General features: G+C 39.8%; 1 protein-coding gene across 1 annotated transcript in view; it reads left to right on the forward strand.

Moving 5' to 3' along the window:
- Positions 1 to 442: 442 nt before the first annotated feature.
- Positions 443 to 15,198, forward strand: part of carmil2 (capping protein regulator and myosin 1 linker 2) — a 139,162-nt gene continuing 124,406 nt past the window's right edge. Inside the window, exons 1-3 of the mRNA XM_048605993.1 lie at positions 443 to 583; positions 2,898 to 2,948; positions 12,790 to 12,849. Of these exons, the coding sequence (XP_048461950.1) occupies positions 443 to 583; positions 2,898 to 2,948; positions 12,790 to 12,849 (252 nt within the window). The remainder of the gene's footprint in view (positions 584 to 2,897; positions 2,949 to 12,789; positions 12,850 to 15,198) is intronic.

A 15,198-nucleotide genomic window follows, 5' to 3' on the forward strand; every position in this document is an offset into this window, starting at 1 on the left:
GGTGTTGCCCTGGGAGTCCTTACCATTAACTGTGGAGCCCATGAAGTTTCATGGCATCAGGTTAAACATGGTTCAGGAAACCTCTTGCTGATTACCACGTACTGCCTTCTCTCAGCTGATGAATCAGTACTCCTCCATGTTGAACAACAACTGAAGGTGGTAAGGGTGTAAAATTTCTCTGGATGGGGGTTTCAATGTCCACCACCAACAGTGGCTCAGCAGCAGTATTACTGATTGAGCAGGTTTGGTCCTAAAGAACACTGCTGTCAAATTGGGTCTACAGCAGGCAAAAGCTCATCCTCACTAATCTGCCTGCTGCAGATGCATCTGTCCATGACAGCATTGATAAGAGTGACCAGTGCACCGTCCTTGTGGAGACAAAGTCCAACCTTCGCATTGAGAATTCCCTGCATTGTGCTGTGTAGCACCATCACTGTGCTAAATGGGACAGACTTTAAACTTGTTTAGCAACTCAGGACTGGACATTCATGAGACACAGGTGCAGTACCAGGCATACCTAAAAATGAAGTGTCAACCTGGAAGCAACCAGACAGGACCATCTTCACGCCAAACTGCACAAGCAGTAAGTGATAGACAGAAGTAAGTGATCCCACAACCAACTGATCAGATCTATGCTCTGCGTTCTGCCACATCCAGTTACGAATGGTGGTGGACAATTAAATGACTCACTGGAGGAGGCTCCACAAATATCCCCATCCTCAATGATGGAAGGGTCCAGCTCATCAGTGCAAAATATGAGGCAAAAGTATTTGCAACAATTTTCAGCCAGAAGTGCCAAATGAATGATCCATCAGCCTCCTCCAGTGGTCTACATCACCACAAATACCAATCTTCAGCCAATTCGATACACCCACATGATATCAAGGAACAATTGGAGGCACTGGATATTACAAAGGCCATGAGACCTGACAACATTCTGGCAACACTAGTGAAGACTTGTGCTCCAGACTTGCCACATACCTAGCCAAGATGTTCCAATATAGCTACAACACTGGAACATCTACTTAACAATGTGGAAAACTGCCCAAATATGTCCTGCACACAAAAAGGAGGACAAATCCAACCCAATTACTACCCTATCAGTCTACACTCAATCATCAGTCAGGTGATAGAATGTGTCATCAACAGTGTTATCAAGCAGTACCTGCTTAACAATAACCTGCTCAATGACAACCAGTTTGGGTTCCACCAGGACAACTCAGCTCCTGACTTCATTACAGCCTTGGTTCAGACATAGACAAAAGGGCTGAATTCCAGAGATGAGGTGAGAGTGTTTACCATTTGCATCAAGGCCACATTCAACCAAGTGTGATATCAAGGAGCCCTAGCAAAACTGGAATCAATGGCTATCAGGGTGAAAACTCTCTGCTGTTGGAGTCATACCTGTCACATAGAAGAACAGTTGTGGTTGTTGTGGTCATCAGGACATCTCTGCAGGAGTTTCTCAGGGTAGTGTCCCTCGGACCAAGCACCTTCAGCCGCTTCATGAGTAACCTTCTCTCCAGAAGGTCAGAAGTGGGGATGTTCGCTGATGATTGCACAATGTTCAGCACCATTCATGACTGCTCAGATACTGAAGCAGTCCATGTTCAAATGCAATAAGACCTGCACAATATTCAGGCTTGGGCAGACAAGTGGCAAGTAATATTCACACCACACAAATGCCAAATAATGACCATCTCCAATAAATGACAATCTAAGCACCACCCCTCGACATTCAATGGCATTACCATCACTGAATTCCCCACTATCAACATCCTAGGGAGTTACCAATGATCAGAAACACAACTGGTCTCACCATAAAAATCAGTGGCTAGGTATACTGCAGCGAGTTACACACCACCTGAATTTCCAAAGCCTATGCAACATCAAGGCACAAATCAGGAGTGTGATGGAATACTTGTCACTTTTCTGGATAGGTAAGGCTCCAATAACACTCAAGAAACTTGACACTATCAGGACAAAGCAGTCTGCTTAATTGGCATCACATCCACATCTATCCACTTCCTCCAGCATCCCCCTCCTCAGCAGCATCAGTGTGTATTATCTACAAGGTACACTGCAGAAATTCAAAGATCCTTAGACAGCACCTTCCAAACTCACAACCACTAACATCTAGAAGGACAAGGGCAGCAGATACATGGGAGCGCCTGTAAGTTCCTCTCCAAGCCACTTACCATTCCTGACTTGGAAATATATAGCCGTTCCTTCAATGTCGCTGGGTCAAAATCCTGGGGAACTCCCTCCCTGACAGCATTGTGGGTCTACCTACAGCACATGGACTGCAACATTTCAAGAAGGCAGCTCACTACCACCTTCTCAAGAGCAACTAGGGATGGGCAATAAATGCTGGCCAGCTAGCAACACCTATGTCCCACAAGGGAATAAATAAAAAAAAACATGGTCCACGCACAATCCCTGCCGTATGAAATTGAGAGATGCTGGGTTCTGGAGCTGGCCTTAGGATTCCCAACATTTTCTGACATTTTCACCAAAGCAGAGATACTATCTGTCCTGGCAAAAATCTGGGCCTTAGCATTTATAAGAACAAATAGGATGATACTTTTAAAAATTGAAGACTAAAAGATTGCAATTGTTTCATATGAAACATTTAAAAGTATGAAGGAGTTGGAGAGGTGCCTGGGTTTTGATCTTGTATTCCCATTTCCCTGAAGATTACATAGGTATAAAGTATATCTATTGTGATTCATTAGACTGTACAACTGTAGAGGCTAGTTGGGACAGTTTTTGTTTTCTCCCTGTTCATTTTTTTGTGACTACGAGATACATTGTTGCACATTAAAAACTGGTTTCAATTAATCATATTTCCTAATCATAGTTAGGTGGTATATTATCTATTTTTCTTTACATTTCAGGCCCTGACATCATGGAGAATATTTCTGTTCCCTATTCGACTCCCAGTCAAGGTAAGCTCTGGATAATTCTCAAAGCTGTTTTCCTGACTTCACTTCACACTTTAGAATATTTTCAATCATTTCCACTTTTGACTGAAAATGTTTAAACTATTCAGCCAAAGGTAATCAACAAGTTGAAGACTGCTTGATTTTGAGGTGCCACATCTTGATGTAGTAGTAACAGTCTTCCTGTGAATTTTCCTCGAATTGCCAAATTTGATCCTATCTCACAGTCTCACTTAAGTGCATTTTAAACACATATGAGAGCTTTCAGGATGCCGCAAGACCCAATTACATGTTCTAAGATGGTCTTCATCACACATTTATGTGCCACCCTAAACTATTGCAGTTGGGAGAGGGGTCAGCCAGGTTTTGTTGTGTTATATCTTTCTATAGTCATGAAATATCCAACAAGATGAATGTGAAGATGCTTAAAATCTGACAGACAGGCCTTGTGCTTGACAGAAAACCAACACGTGGAAACATATTCTGTATAAAAATACACATTATCAGTCCACTGACACACACACACACACACACACACACACCCTGAAACAGGGCCAAAGTGGGGATTGCGCAGGTGGATGCCAAGTCTCTTAATTTCAAGGACCTGTCTCTGTTCATTGGGTCAATGGCCACAGCAAGTTTATTCACCCCACATGCCTCTCTCCATATCCCCCAAACTCCCTCCATGTCTTCAAATATCTGTTGTGACTCCTCCATACTTCATGCATAAGACCATATGAAATAGGAGCAGAAGTAGGGCATTTAGCCCATCGAGTCTCCTCCACCATTTGTTGATCTGATAATCCTCAACATAATTCTCCATGCCCAGTCACCCAGGATCCGCTATGAGCTAAACTCACAAGGACACAAAAGCAGATGGATAATAATGATAAGAGCAGGAGGACACCATAAGGCCTGGTAAGCCTGCTGTGCAACACAATTCATTAAACTGATCTCAGGCTTTAACTCCCTTTCCCACCCTCTTCCTCGCCGGACTGGGTGGACATTGCAGAGGTTAACCCTTTGAATGTGTAAACTGATGGGATGGAGCACAAGGTGGTCACCTTTTGTTTTTTCTTGGAGGAAGAGGGAAGGAGTGAGGGCAGAACTGCGGGAAACAGGTCAGACCTGGCTGAGAACCATGATGGAGGTGGGACCGTGGTGGGACAGGATTTCCAGTTGAAGGAAAAGAAAGACATGTTGGAGGTACCCTAGTCGTAGGTGGCATGATTGGAACAGATATGACGGAAACAGGGAGGAAGCAGGATGTAGTCAAGGTAACTGAAAGAATTGGTGGGTTTGTCATCAATATTGATGGACAACCTATCTCCAGAAATGGGAACAATAAAGTCAAGGAAGGGAAGAATCAAAGATGGGTAAGGTGAAGGTGAAGGTGAAAAAGGAATGAAAATTTTAAGCAAAACAAATTAAATTTTCCAATTCCAGATGAGAGCAGGAAGCAGCAGTACTTCTACAGTATTTTTTTTTAAACTTTAAAACTACTTGCTTCTTTTATAAGCTCACAAGATTGTGAATCAAACATACAATTATCCAAGTGCCAACTGAAGAATCTAACTACTTTTGAATTCTCCTAAATCTATCAGAATGAACAAACAATTATTCAAGTACAACTCCAAGGAAACATAACACAATAAAATGGTCATAAAACGGACCATAAAAATGGTCAAACAAAGCATAAATTTTCTTAACAGCTGTGTTAATAATCCTTGCTGTGTCAAATTTATTAGTGGGGCCTGGAACTCAGTTAAGCATTTATAATCAGATCCATTGCACAAAACATAACTTCAAGCTGAACACACTGGAATCTTTTGAGATAACAAGGTGTTGAGTTGGATGAACACAGCAGGCCAAGCAGCATCAGAGGAGCAGGAAAGCTGATGTTTTGGGTCTGGACCCTTCTTTGGAAAGACTTTAATGTAAAAATCAAGGCACAGAGTAGACTTGATACATTAATACGTGATATCAAATATTGTTGAATGCATAATAGCCATGGACCAACTGTGTCAGATCTCACCGGAATACAGCACTGGAAATCAAGCTCCACTATTCTCAGAGTCATCATTAAAAAACATTTTAAAATAAGAACACAAAATTCCCTAATTTTATCTGATTTTCAGACTCAGGTTGATAGGAAGCACAGACCAATTTTCTATACTTAAGAAGAATTACTATTTATTACAAGCAATTAGACCCTGGCTGCAGTTAAACTGTTATAATCCATATAACACTGCAACTGATCCAATGGATCAGATCTAAGGTCTACAGTCCTGCCACATCCACTCATGAATGGTGGTGGATAACTAAATTACTCACTTCAGGAGGATGCTCCACAAATATCTCCATCCTCAATGATGGAAGAGCCCAGCACATCAGTGCAAAAGATAAGGCTGAAGCTTTCGCAGCAATCTTCAGCCAGAAGTGCCAAATGGATGATCCATCTCAGCCTCCTCCAGTGCTCCCCAGCATTACAGTTACTAGTCTTCAACCAACTGGATTTGTTTCATGTGATATCAAGAAACAGTTGGAGACACTGGACACTGCAAAGGTTATGGGCCCTGACATCATTCTGGCAATAGTACTGAAGACCAGTGCTTCAGAACTTGCCGCTCCCTTAGCCAAGCTGTTCCAGTACAGTTACAACACTGGTATCTACCCGACAATGTGGAAAATTCCCCAAGTGTGTCCTGTACACAAAAACAGGACAAATCCAACCTGATCTATTACCGCCCCATCAGTCTCCTCTCGATCATCAGTAAAGTGATGGAAGGTATCATCAATAGTGCTGAACAGGTGCTGCTTGACAGCAATAACCTGCTCAGTGATGCCCAGTTTGGGTTCCGCCAGGGCCACTCAGCTCCTGACCTCATTACAGCCTTGGTTCAAATGTGGTGAGGTGAGAGTGACAGCCCTTGACATCAAGGTTGCTTTTGACCGAGTATGGCATCAAGGAGCCAGGACAAAGCAACCCACTTATTGGCATTACATCCACAAGCATCCACTCCCTCCACCACTGATGCTCAATAGCAGAGTGTGTACTATCTACAAGATGCACTGCAGAAACTCACCAAAGATCATCAGACAGCATCTTCCAAACCCACAATCACTTCCATCTAGAAGGACAAGGGCACCAGATCTATGGGGACACCACCACCTTCAATTTCCCCTGCAAGCCACTCACCATCCTGACTTGGATATATATCACCATTCCTTCACTGTTGCTGGGTCAAAATCCTGGAATTTCCTCCCTAATGGCATTGTGAGTCTACCCACAGCAGCTGGACTGCAGCAAGTAGGCAGCTCACCACCACCTCCTCAAGGGCAACTAGGGATGGGCAGGAAATGCTGGCCACCCAGTATCCCATAATGAATAGAAAAAAAACACTGCAAATTGAAACTTGAATGCCCTTATCAAATCCCCTTAAATACACAGAAACACAAACAAAACTAGGTGATGGGCAGAGAAAAACTGGAAGGCATATTGGTGGGTTCTATTCAGTGGGTTGTTGAGATGACCTTTATGATTCAAATGTTGGTCAGAGCATTGCTTTTCAGTCATTTAGATGCTTCCACTGGTTTGCAAGAGATAAGATGGCTGGTTCATTTTTAAAAAGGGTTCTGACATATTAGTTAGAAGTTACAGCTTACAGGTGGGAAATGAACTGGTTTTCTTCAGATTTAAAATGGATTTTGATTGCAAAGAGACAGCTCCTGTGCTAGTGGGGAACAAAAAAAATCTTCTCCCTATCTTGATCCAGCCCCAAGCTGTTGAGTTACCTGAGAGCCAATCACACTATCGTTGGTAAGCAAAAGTCTTCTGTCATCGATATTGGTTACTCAGCTCTAATTCATCAGCAATCACTTCAATTACTACTTGATCAACAGTTGCTTACAAAATGCTTGCCATTAATGTTGGATTACTTGCTTTTCAAAGTAGGTAGCAATCCTTAAAATACTGGTTTTAAAACAGTTCTTTCTCATTTCAGTCTACAATTTTAAAAGCACTAAAATAAAAAGACATGGTCTTTACAACTGCAAAAAGTGCTCTAATGCATCTTTTACAATGCTGGCCAAGTTCATGGTCAATTATCTTTTCTGGGCAGAGTCCTCTAACAAATAAATGTCTTAAATACATACTTAACTATTTGCTAGTTGATAATTTATGACATTCACAATTAGCAACAGGCTTCTCCCGAAGTTCATGAAGTAATTGACCTTATAAGTTTCATACAGGATTCAGGAACCCACTGCTTCACTGAAGATTTCAAACTCAGAAAAATTCGAAATCGAGGTAGATGTTTAAAATGAGTGTGTATCTATTGTAGTCAAAATGGCAGCCAGTGGAATTCAGTTGGGAATTTACGTTTTCAGTTCAGAGCCACCATCTGCATTTTTTTTTTTGGTCAGTTTCAGGGAAGCAAAATCCAGCCTTAATCAGAAATTAAAAAGGAAGAGATGAATTAACAAATTGAACATAGTCCCTTGTTGCAATGGGAATAGACAGGCTGGAAAAAACTACTTAATGTGTAAATTTCTAATGTATTAAGAGTTAATCACTCAGTGAATTTGCTTAAAATGCTTTTTAAGTAATTTTTAACATGATGAAACTATGGATGAAGACTCATGGATGAAGTCTTGACACTGTGAGCCAATTTTACTCTTTGAGTCACAAACCTTTCAAATTTCCCACACTGGGAACAGCGTGCTCTCAATTCCTTTGGGGTTGTGTGATATTCAGTAATAAAAGTTCCTTTACATGTCTAGGTGGATTTTGAATCCAGCTCAGTCTTTGTAATCCTTAAAGGGATGTGGCTCTAAAAGTACTCAATCTGAATGATCGGGGTTTTGCCCATAGCCATCGTGCAAAAGCTCTATACCTTGGAGAGGCCCTGGGCTCCTGTCAAGTTATACCTTTGTTGACTTCAATACTTCAAAAAATGTTTTATTACTGCTTTGGGTGATGTATTTGGAAAAGCTAGTTAATGTCTTGGCAACTATTTGGGTCATGTTTGAAAAATACTACTCACTATACTGTACATGCTAGTATAATCTAGTTATTCACCTGTTGATTTGTATGATAGGAGCTTCAACACTAAAAAATAGAAATTGCTGGTGACATAAGTAATTTCAACAGAATCTAAAAGGTGAAAATGTATTGATATTTTGTCACAATGGACATAGTTGGGGGAGAATCTGATTCCTAGTTTCTCAAAATGATAGTCGTCATGCTCACCATTGTTGAGACAAGTTTTATTGATTGATTGAATTTGAATTCCATTAGCCGCGATAGTTGAATTTGAACCCAAGTCCCTAGAACATTAACAGAAATAACTGGAAAAACACCAGTCTGGCAGCGTCTGTGGAAAGAAAGTAGAGTTAACGTTTCAGGTCCAGTGATCCTTGAGCCTTTCTAGCAAATTTTGCTGGAAAACGTTTTGCTGTTTTTGCTTCTGATTTCCAGTATTCGCAGTTCTTTTTTCCCCTCGAACATTATCCTGGAGGTCAGGACTGTTGATGCATTACCATCCATTATTTCCCTACTTCACAACAGAAATGCTTGGCGTGTCAGCATCACCAGTTTTGGAGCTTAGGAGCAGCCTTCAACCTTGTACAAGTTATCAACAACAGATCACAGATGACCTTATGAAGGCAATCTCCCTAAAATGGTGATTTAGCAACTGTGGACTTTTTAATTTTCAAACATTGTGGAAGTGCTAACAGGACACCTTCAACTTGAGGTATCATATGACTTCCTGACCTCCACTAAATCAGCTGGGATGGAAGATCTCCGGAATACCAAAACAAGAACAGACATTGCTGGAGAAACTCAGCAGACCTGGCAGCATCCATGGAGAGAAAGCGGAGTTAATGTTTCGGGTCCAATGAGTTATGTTTCGGATTTCCAGCATCCGTAGTTCTTTATTTTGTTTTAGCCCAGCAATCCTGTTCACTTTCCTGCTGAGCTTGAGGGCTGAGCACCATTTCATGGAGGTTGTAACAGGGAGCGAGTTCAGGGCAACCCTCCTGATGGCATCAATTTGAAGCCCTTGCTGTTTTAACTGTATAGCTCGCTAATTTCATTTACCAGCCAAGTTCTCACCTGAAAAGGGCAGAGACGAAATTCACTGGCTGTTGCTAGGTAAAGACTGGCAGCTTTCCAAGGCCACTCCTTGACACCAAGTTGGGGAGAGGTGGGAGTTCCAATAAGCTCTTCTGAGTGGGATGAGTGCTGTATAGCATCCGGACTTTGCTGCAGGGATTCGAGAAACAGCCTTATTTCTCGTGGCCTCACAGAACAATGTTTAACACTTCACTCTTCAAACTTAGCAGATGCCTTGCTCAGTCAGCAGTTACATATCAATGGACTCCAATGTGTTTGTGTCTTGAGGCTTCTACCCAAGTCAAGTGAGTGCCTTTGGCCCTCTCAGAAGTGGAAATGGGTGTTAAATTATCAGAAGTTCGTTTAACTATGCAGTCACTCCCCTTAACCCTTCAGGAAGGCTGGTCAAAATTTTCCTTTTTCCAATCAGTCGTTAAGTGACTAGAAAGATGTACTAGGCTTCAGAAAGCTGTATGTCAAAAGAAAAAGCAGTTTGGACAATAAGGCACTGTATAAACTACAAAGACCAATAGTTAGTGACAATAATTATCAAGGCTTAATATTAATAGTAATATGCATGATTATTGGTAGATTAGTAGTTTCCATGCATATTGCTAACTGTTCAGAATACCAACTGTCGTAAACACGTTGCATCTGTCCTGCAAAAGCTCAGTGTCTAAAACACAGGGAAGATATTTCAAAACGTGGCAGTTTGTTGGAGAGGCCCCGACCTCGAGTCATTTTCAATAAAAGGGTAGCTCGAGGCAAATGGCTGTTAAGAGCAGTTAATCGGCCCTTCTCCTGCACCAACCAACTGCTCTCGTACACTGACAGAAACATGACCAGCATGAGAGAAGTAGGCAATGGCCTGTGAGAGGCAGACACGGGAACCAGCCTTCGCAAAATGCTCTTCATGCTGCCATTTCTAAACGGCCGCAGTGCAGGCTGCCCTAGTGAAAGCCTGGCAGATGTGGACAGTTTTTTTTAACCTCTCCCTTACGAAGCAGCAGCTCAGGAATCAGTCCTATGTCCTTCCACTGGGATGGTGCCTGCACCTCTGGCCACTCCTCAAAGTCAGGCTTGGCCTGAATCTGTGCAGAGTTGGGATCATTGGGTTTGGGACCCAGAAATTATCCCAACACCATGGTCCAAACTCTAGGCTGAAAATGCAGAGTTTATAGCCACCTGTTTGTGTGGAGGATAATTTATTGTTCAGTTGGGTCATTGAAATGCTTGTGGCACTGAGCCCATGTTCCGCATGATTCTTTAGGTTTTGACATTGTCCACCACCACCTTCAGGTTTCCATCATCATCTGCTTGTGCACCTTCATGCCCATTGAGGTGAACAGGACATACCCATTTGTATTCATCAGCTCCAAAAGGACCTCCACATCTGTTTCAGAATCAAGATGCTCTTGCCTGTATAAGAGGATGATTTATCTTTATGGGTAACTGTTCATAAAATTCAATGAGATTCTTCAAATGTTGAAGTAAAGGGTTCATTGATTTTTTTTTAAAAAGCATAATAAAGATAATAGTTGATGACTCATATATTACATAAAAACTGAAAGAACTGAGGATGCTGGAAATCACAAAACAAAAAACAGAAATTGTTGGAAAAGCTCAGCAGTCCCAGCAGCATCTGTGCAGAGAAATCAGAGTTAGTGTTTTGGGTCCAGTGACCCTTCCTCAGATCAAATATATTACAGTTTGACTGACCAAACCGAAATGAATCTAAACACTTGTGTTACAAGCTGTCACTTTGTATATGTTTATTTCACTTTGTCCTTGCAACAGTAAATGTACTTCTTCATTACATGATTATACCTACAGCTTTAGTACAACTTATTGTAAGGAAAATTTAATTTAAATTTTCAATAACTTCAGTTAGTAGGTTGGTTTTTCCACTATCAAACTTAATTTCAGTTCAACTGACACAATCAGTGTTCCCTTGCTTTGTTATCTCAATATTTTTACTGTAGTTGCACATAATTGTTGTATTTGGGTTTGAGTAGTTTACTGGCCCCAATCCTCCTTTGGCCATTATCTAGGGTCTGTCTAATTATCAATGGTAGAGGTTAAACAACTGACGATGCTGAACAGAAAAGGCACTTGTTTTACTTAACAAGGTAGTTTATTGCATGATAGCAGTGGGTACAGGTTGCATTGATTTGCTATGCATAATTACTCAGGACCATCAGGGGACAGTGTGAAGAACACACCTGTTCCTCTGAGGAACTCCTACAAATCTCAACTGCCTCCATCCACAGATTGTGTGACATCAGCACATTGGGCAGAGTTTACTGCAACATCAATATTAACTCCTTCAGAACCATTACCTTAAACAATAATAATTGTGACTCCTCTGCATGAAACCGTTAATTATAATTTTGTCTTTGTTTCTATGCCGTTTGGCACCAACTCATTCTTCCACAGAAACCACAATTTTCAAAAGATAATTTTCCCAAGATGTTTTTGCAGGACTAAATGTTGCCCACGTATCCATTATAAATCATTACAATTTCCTAAAAATCAGGAACCAGTGTCAAATAATACATCTTAATTAAGCTCCCTTATTAAATAGGTGATTACTTTATCATTAACCTAGCAATAAAGTAAGGTCAGTTTTCATTCAAAAGTTTAATGTAGTTTAAAATTCTCTCTTTAACAAATGGCTAAAAGCTAATATTACTAAAATATAAAGAAAAATCAATAGCTGCTTTACATATATTAACCCTCCATGAAGGAGTTAGAGTTCTTAGGGCTGAAGGGATCAAAGCGTATGGGGAGGAAGTAAGAACAGGGTACTGAGTTAGAGGATCAGCCATGACCTTATGGAACGGTGGTATAGGCTTGAAGGGCCAAATTAGCATAGTCCTGCATGTATTTTCTATGTTTTTAAGCTGTGATATGTTGCTTTTCAGAAATATGCATGTTGCAGCTTGCATTTCCATAGGATTGAATGACACCTTGTCTTCAAACAATATATTTATTTTTAAACAGTCATTGGGCTTGCTAGATACCCCATTTTCTAACTGCCCGAAGTTCAAATTTGGAATCTCTTTCAGAATTCTCAATTGACTGTACTTCAGGTTGCATCTTTGGCAGGCAAGTTACAAGACTAGGGCAGTCTTTTGTTTCTTTGTTCATTTAGATGTATCAGTGCTCTTGACCTTACCTGGGACACACAGCCATTAAAACGTTATAATTAAAATGGTTCAGTCTTCAGAATGATCAGTTCAGATTGATGGACCCCTTACGTTGCCCACCCCAAAATTTCCCCCAGTGAAAATCAACACTGTTCTTTCCTTTGCAATATATCCAATGTTATGAAGTAGTAAATTAATTTCAAGGAGATCAGGTCATATTTTTGTTTCTCCACACTCTTCCTCCTTTTTCTGCATGTATCAAGTTTAATTAGATTGCTATAAGGCAATGCTGTGCTTATAAACAAATGACCTCACCCTTCATTTGTTTAGTTATCTACACACAAAATAAATATGAATCTTGAATAGTATTAGCAGGAGTTAGTACAGTTAGTGAAAAGCTCCAGATGGTTATGTAGGTAGCTGATCTTGTAGCTGGCTAATGCGAGAATGATCCATTAGCTTAGAACCTCTTTTCCACCAATGTTTTTAGTTTTCACAGATTTAATTAACATTCCTTCCTCTTGTTCTGATGTATGTTGCCTGCAGTTCTAACAACTTATGCATTTACCTCTGCTCCTAGGTAGAAAGTTCTTTCAATTATTTGGAGATCAACGCAATCAATGCTGTCGACCACACTCAGGTAAACACATTAATCATAATGTAGAATCTTGCTAAGCAAACCTCCAATTAATACTGAATAATCTCTGAAACATAGCAACATGTTTATGTTAAGTAATGAAAAGACAGAAAGGTGCTAAAATAAGATTTTTTTTGTAAGTCCTCAAAATGTGCAATGTATTTCATATAAGAGTTGCAAGTTACCTCTATGTGCTCCATTTGCTATCTTGTGTTTAACCTTTACTTTCATTAGAGTTGTGAAAAATTCTAAGAAGGTGTTTGCTGAATGCTTGGTTAACATTGCTTGCACTTTCAGTTTACACATTATTGAAGGTAGAAAATACATTTTCATTGCTTATACTTGAAACTGTTAAGGATGACTCTGTATTAACATTATATGATATGATGAATGAAGTAGGACCGGTACAATGATCTACTGGGATTGGCTATCGTTTAGAATGTTTTGCTATAATATTCTGAGCTTCAAGAATTGTTGCTGTTGCTATTTCGATCTGCTGAATTTCCCCAGTCAATACTTGATGCACTAAACTCATATGCTATTTGCAACACTAGCCATTTTCATGCAGTCTGGGTTTGGGTAGTTTAGATTGTTGTTCTTAAAGGAAGAGAATTTGCATGTTGCAGTTAAAACTATTGCAATACAAGAAATAGGTCCCTATAGTCTAGACACTAGTCCCTATAGTCTAGTCTGTGACAAGGTAAAGAAGTTCACATTTATCTTTCAATGTTAATATAAATTGTTATACCGATAAATAATGATGAGGATATGTGTGTGGGCTGCAGATACAGTTCTATTCACATACAGTGGTAGTCACTGTTGCAGTTTATAGATAGCCTTGTAAATTGTCTACTGCCTTGTTTACATCCCTACTTAATAATTATGTTATATGTTTAACATTACAGTATTATAAGATAAATCTGGTTGAAAATCAGACAATTGAAAGAGGCTCAAGTCCCTTTTATTACTGACAGCAATGAAGGAGAAGACATCCAAAATATTGCATAGTTATTGTAGGCAGTTTCTAATTCCTGAGCTTTTTGGAGGGAAAAGATAAAGCTGGAGATTATGTCTCTGTCTCTTACAGTGCGCAGTGGTGTGCAAAATTGAGTTACATCAAAGCTATACGAGCATTATTATGATAAACCTGCCTGAACTAATTTAGACTTTGGAAAAGCAACAGCATAACAGGTTCAATAGGTAAAATGGATTCTGAATTATGAGACCAAGTAAATTACTATGCTCTAATTGACCACTTAAACCATCCTTTGACTTGCCTTCTTCCCTGTGGTGAAGTGACTGCCTTCCAACAGGACATAGCCCAACATCAGAGACAGGGCCACAAAGCTATATGTATAATGGTGATGATGAAGGCTAATAATAGTTCCAGGGATTCAAATAGCACTGTTACTCATAAGAACAGAATTTAAATATTTTATGGATGGCACTGGAATTATGGTCTTAAATGATATTTTTTATCATCTATTTTTGTAATATGTGTGAATTTCTCAATGAAATAATACTAGCTAAAAGTAGCTAGCTTAAATAGCAATCACATACTGTTAGAAATTTCTGTAATATTGTGGTCAGAATTTTTAAAAGTTGTTCTTTCGCACAATATGAGTATTGGGCAGCAAAATGCTTGCCAGCATTCCTGATTGCCCTTGAGAAGGTTGTAATGGTAAGCCACCTTCTTGAACCACTGCAGTCCATATGGTGTAGGTATATCCACTGTGCTGTTTGAAAGGAATGTTCACATTTTTGACCCAGTGTCAGCGAAGGAGCTGATGCACACAGGGGTGGAATAAGGGAATTGTTTTGTGGTTAGACGATGGAATTACAAAAGAATTAGGAGCTTAGTAAATTTAACGGTTTTATTTTCATTGCCTTGAAGTATGAAAATTCCAGTACTGTTTGGAGAATAATCAAACATATAATATTGACTCAAAATAGATTCTATAAAGTAGAAGAATTAAGGATATGCATTGTTAGTCATCAAATTACGGACTTAGTCAAATATACAAGACTTCACCCAAATATCAACTACACTCAATATGTTTTTATTGAGGATGGAAATACAAAGTAAAATAATAAATCAGTACAGACTTGTGCCTATTCTAACTATAATAGGTATCAGATAGTATAAGAATGACGTGGAAAGAGCTGGTATTTATATTGCATCATTCACAATTCTATAGATCCTGAAAATGTTCCTGCTGACCAGAAGGCAGGAAGTGTAACCCCAGTATTTAAGAAGGGATGAAGTGGGAGGGTGGAGAACTGTTTTTGGTTAGTAGTAAAGAAAATGTTAGAATATATTACATAGGATGTGTTAATTGGGTATTTAGAAAA

This window comes from Rhincodon typus, chromosome 15, assembly GCF_021869965.1.
Source record: "Rhincodon typus isolate 14 chromosome 15, sRhiTyp1.1, whole genome shotgun sequence".
Lineage (NCBI taxonomy): Eukaryota > Metazoa > Chordata > Chondrichthyes > Orectolobiformes > Rhincodontidae > Rhincodon > Rhincodon typus.